This window comes from Chanos chanos, chromosome 13 (genome assembly GCF_902362185.1).
Source record: "Chanos chanos chromosome 13, fChaCha1.1, whole genome shotgun sequence".
Taxonomy (NCBI): domain Eukaryota; kingdom Metazoa; phylum Chordata; class Actinopteri; order Gonorynchiformes; family Chanidae; genus Chanos; species Chanos chanos.
The window spans coordinates 1,822,501-1,827,376 of record NC_044507.1 but is presented as its reverse complement, the minus strand read 5'-3'; the positions used below and the strand labels follow the sequence as shown (position 1 = coordinate 1,827,376).

Below are 4,876 nucleotides of genomic sequence, written 5' to 3'. Positions count from 1 at the left end.
GGAGAGGGCTGCGTTGGGGTGTGTCTCTGGTCCTCACCACGGTGTCACTTATACAGTCCCTTAGCATCACCTCTTCCTTGTGACCTCGACTGCTATTTAGTGAGGACTTAACATTTCAAATATTATTTCTGATCATCACCAAAATGAGAACTGTTCTTGGAACTGATGCAAAAAAGTTGGTTATGTATTATACAATAAACTGAAAACAAAGTTCGTATTGTTTCCGTTTTGTCTGAATGTTAAGATATAACTATGTCTGAACTTGTCCTTAACCAGCCCAGACAGCTTCTGAAGAGATAACATCTAGCGTCATCTTTCAGTTCTTAGTATATCTCTACACAGACCCGGCGCTGCGGGTCGGGGGGGAGGGGGTGGGTGTCATCGCTGGACTACCCTGCCCCCTCAGTGAAGATTGAGGCCTAATTTGATTTTTTTTTTTTTTTTTTTTTTTAAATACTAATTTTTAAAGTAATAATTTAGCCCACCATAACTCACTAAAACCAAAGTCACGTTCTTGCCTACATTTGCAAATCCACGCAAATCCACTTGATTGGTTGTCTGGGTGAGCGCGAGCTAACCGACTAAGTGTAAACTAGTTGTGTTGCGTGGACTCGCACAGCTTTCCCATGGTATTTCAAGAGGGTAGCGAGCCTAATTTGTTTTTAACAAACAAAATGGACATCCGAAAATTAATTTTTAAAAAATCACGATAGAGAACCCAGGGACTAGCGTATCAACCAGCACTGACCAACCAGCCGCTCAGGACAACACAGGCAAGCCACTAATATGTCAGTAACAGTTTTGTTAGTTTTATAATAGGCATCCCACAGGAAAATAATGTGGCTACTACATTGCACTGCCTGTGTTAGATTCTGTTCTTCAGCAGAGACTGCTTCTCAGTTTGCAGTTGCATGTGTTTATTGGCAGAGCTAATCTCTCCAGAGCTTTGTATGGGCGACTTGACTTCGTGGTTGTTGCTTTAAGCGCTCACTTCCTTTATGTCGGGAAACGTTGGCTCTGGTGAAATCAAGCTCAGAGACTCGCTAGCATGCGATGGTGTGCGGATGGTACGTGTTTCCATGACTTTGTTGATCTGTTTGTGTGTGTGTGTGTGTACTTTTTAAAAGACTGTGTAGCTTTAGAGTAATTTTTTGGGTTGAGTCACCGCCCCCTCTATGCATTTCAGTTGCCCCCCCCCCATTTTCCGCCGTCTCTATCTCAACATGACGTGTTTAAACACGTCCGGTTAGTCTCTCTGTTAGGACAAAGAAAGAAAGAAAGAAAGAAGATCGCCTATTACGACGTTATAAATCATAACATTATCACATTTGAAAAGAGAATTTGTCCGCTAATTTAAAACACTCGCCATAACGGTAACATTGAAACTGTCCCAGCAGACTATAGACTGTGAAGCAGTGCGCGCTGTTTATAACTGTTTATACTGCTGTTCTGTCACAATATATAAAACAGTCTGGGCTGTGGACCGACTCAACTTCTCAACGAAATAGATGTTCTACAGCTGACTAATTGAGCAATTAAGCTGCTTTAGTTAGATTAAAATAATTGACCTTATTCTCTCTCGATGTAATAGTATAATAATAATGATGATAATAATAATAATAATACAATAACAGTAATAAATACAATAATATTTTTAATAATAATAGTCAGATATGATTAAATTATTATGTGATTATTATTAAAATGAGTTACCTTATTCTCTTTAGATGTAGGCCTGATGAACTCGCACAGTAACTTTCTTGCAGTCAGCTCAAGCACAAGTCCGTGGCTTCCTTTCAGTTTGATGAGAAATGACAGTCTGGTGCGCGAATTCATGCGCTTCAGTCGGCGGAACTCCCTCAGACACGGTGTCGCCACGCACGGCTCTGCTTTCGCTTTTGCCGTTGTCTTTGCTGGTTTTGTTTGTGTTTGTTCTTTGTTCTCTTTTCTTTATCTGTCATTCCTATGACCTGATGATGAGTTCAAAGCTATTTCATTCAGAGAGCGTCTGCCAGGAAAACATCTGCAGCAGCAACTGCGAGAGCAACAAAATGTTAAGTTGTAGTTGGATGGTACCAGCACGAGTTATTAGGGCAAAGAAAGTATTTGCCTCTGTGTCAGGGCAAAATGTATATGCTCCACAGAGCCTAAGAGTTCTTCCTTATGTGTCCATCATAACAATTTATAGTAGCTCAATTAACAGAGCCTCTTGAAAGGTTCAAGGTTCAAAGTTCAAGGTTCAAGGTTATCTTTATTGTCCCACTAGGAGAAATTTGTCATGCAGCAAGGGTTCACTTAGAGACAGAATACAAAGTGACAACATCAACAACAGCAACAAACAATAAATTACAATTTTCTACAAAATTTTTACAAAACAAAACAAAATCAATCTGTCAATCAACTAATTTTAAAAATGAGAAAAAACTAGTTCAAGGAAATAGAAATCATGCCAAATACAAATACACAAGAGTGACAATGTGCCAGGGTAGTGTTAGGAATACAGCCAGAGTGTTAATTGCCACTGAGCATATTAATAGCATTTAGGATGAAAGAGACATGGAGTCTTTTTAGTTCTCCAAACAGGAGCCCTGTAACGATGGCCTGAGGGCAGCAGCTCAAACTCCCTCTGGAGTGGGTGGTCCTGGCAGTCCAATATGGCGTTAGCCCTCCTATGGACCTGCCTATCAGAAATGACCAAAAGCTTGGCCTGACTCCTCCCTGGGATCTTATTGGCCAGTTTAACAAGACTTCCAAGTCTGTTCTTACTGGACAAAGTTAGGTTTCCAAACCAAGCAATAATACAAAAGGTTAAAACAGATTCAATGAAACCTCTATAAAAGAGAGTCAACATCTCAGTAGAAATGTTAGAAGAGTTTATTTTCCTCAGGAAACATTAAAAGAATTCATCTTCCTCGGGAAATGTTAAAAAAGTTCATTTCCCTCAGGAAAAGAAAGTCTTTGCTGAACTTTTTTAGAGGTAGCATCAACATGGGGTCCGAAACCCAGTTTGTTATCAAGAACAATACATAAAAATACTTGTAGCTCTCCACAACATTAATATCAGTGCCTTTCATAACAGTTGGCAGTGGGCTTGGTGGTGACTTTCTGAAATCAATGGTCATGTCTTTCGTTGTTGACACATCATGGTGGAGGAAAGACTCATCACTCTAAACCATAGTCATCCACCACCAGCCCATGATCCTGTTTCTCCCCATCAAGAAGGCTGACAGTAACCGAGTCATCAGCCAACTTTAGGATGTGTCTGTTCTTATAGTTGCTGTGACACGCATTAGTGTACATGATGTACAGTAACCTTGAGCAGAACCGGTAGATGAGTGGAGCTGGTTGGCGAGAACAGAGTTAACTCTCTGCGAGCAGGAATGGCTGGTACTGAATACCGCAGAGAAGTCAATAAATAAGAGAAAAAATAAATAAGAGAGTGGAAGTTACAAATATACAACAATTATAAATATGTTCTATAAACAACTGATCAAACATAATCATTCGTCCGTTCATTTATTTGTGTGACCGCACGAAATATGAGGAGAGTTTGTATTTTAACAAGGAAGACATCGTTTCCCAGAAACCATTGCGACATTAACGCCCCAATCTACGCCCACTATGTTTAAGATCACGTCATCTAATTGGCTAGGACACGTATGACATCATAAGTAAATTTGAAAAGCAATAGGATGAGAGGTCAGTCAATCTTTTTAAAACGCTTATGCGATGACATGACAACGGCTTCCAACCACGCAATGAGGAAGTGAGGTTAATTAACGGTGTGGAAAATTAACATTTAGACAACAACATTAACAGATACATTGTTTATTTATTAACCAAACCATTCTTGAGGAGCTACAGCTCGCTGTTTGTAGCTTGAAACTGAGCGACCGTCCTTTTCCGGGAAGTGTATTCTGTGAGTCATATTTCGCGTTGCCAGCGAGGATATTTGCGAGTGCACTTTGTCACCATGCAGACACGTCTTGTTCGTTGATCTTTTGTCCCATCATACAAAACTCTTTTTTTGTTGTTGTTCTGCGGAGCTATTTAAGGTTGGTTCAACTGTTCTGCTACCCACTTGCACACAAACTTACACACACAGACCGTTGCGTGTACTGCGATGCAGGCGGGTGAGAGCGTCATTGAGAGCATGAGTGATGGAGCTTTGCACAAGTCTGAAAGAGGACCACACAAAAACATTCCCACGGTCAAGACCCACGACGTCGGCCCGGTCCTCTCGAAGGACGTCGGGGACACCTTGGTCGTTAACGAGAATAACCTGAGAGCGCCAAGTCCGCGCGGACCGAACGGAGACGACGACTCCGAAGCTGAATCCTACCGGGACGGGCGTTCGGATGAGGTGGACCGGGACACGAAGAGTAGGGCGTATGCTTGGTGCCGGGACTTTCTTGCCGGGTCGTGGAAGACCATTTCCGAGGAAGACTTTCAAATTAGTAGTATCTGGTACAAAAAAGAAATCTATCTCTTTTTGATCTCCAAAGCTATACAAGCTTTTCTCCAGAATCCTTTAAAGACTCTCTCACTCTGTCTCTCTCTCTTTCTCCCTCTCTCTCTCTTTCTCTCTCTCTCTCTCTCTCTCTAGTGGAGGCCTCAGTAACCTCCTCTACATGTGTAGTTTACCGGAACATGTGGCTCCGGTGGGGGACGAGCCGGGAAAAGTCCTACTGCGTGTGTACGGGGCTATTCTACAGGTACGTCTGGCTGACTTTCTCCCTCCAGTTCACAGAACAGAGACATTAATACCAGAGCGTTAATATAGAGTTTACAGAACAGAGACATTAATACCAGAGCGTTAATATAGAGTTTACAGAACAGACACATTAATACCAGAGCGGTAATATAGAGTTTACAG

At 41.7% G+C, this 4,876-nt stretch overlaps 1 protein-coding gene across 1 annotated transcript in view; it reads left to right on the top strand.

The window, feature by feature from the left end:
- The first annotated feature begins 3,905 nt into the window (after window positions 1–3,905).
- chkb (choline kinase beta) overlaps window positions 3,906–4,876 on the top strand; it is a 13,152-nt gene continuing 12,181 nt past the window's right edge. Inside the window, exons 1-2 of the mRNA XM_030790686.1 lie at window positions 3,906–4,467; window positions 4,607–4,715. Of these exons, the coding sequence (XP_030646546.1) occupies window positions 4,124–4,467; window positions 4,607–4,715 (453 nt within the window). The 5' untranslated portion in view covers window positions 3,906–4,123. The remainder of the gene's footprint in view (window positions 4,468–4,606; window positions 4,716–4,876) is intronic.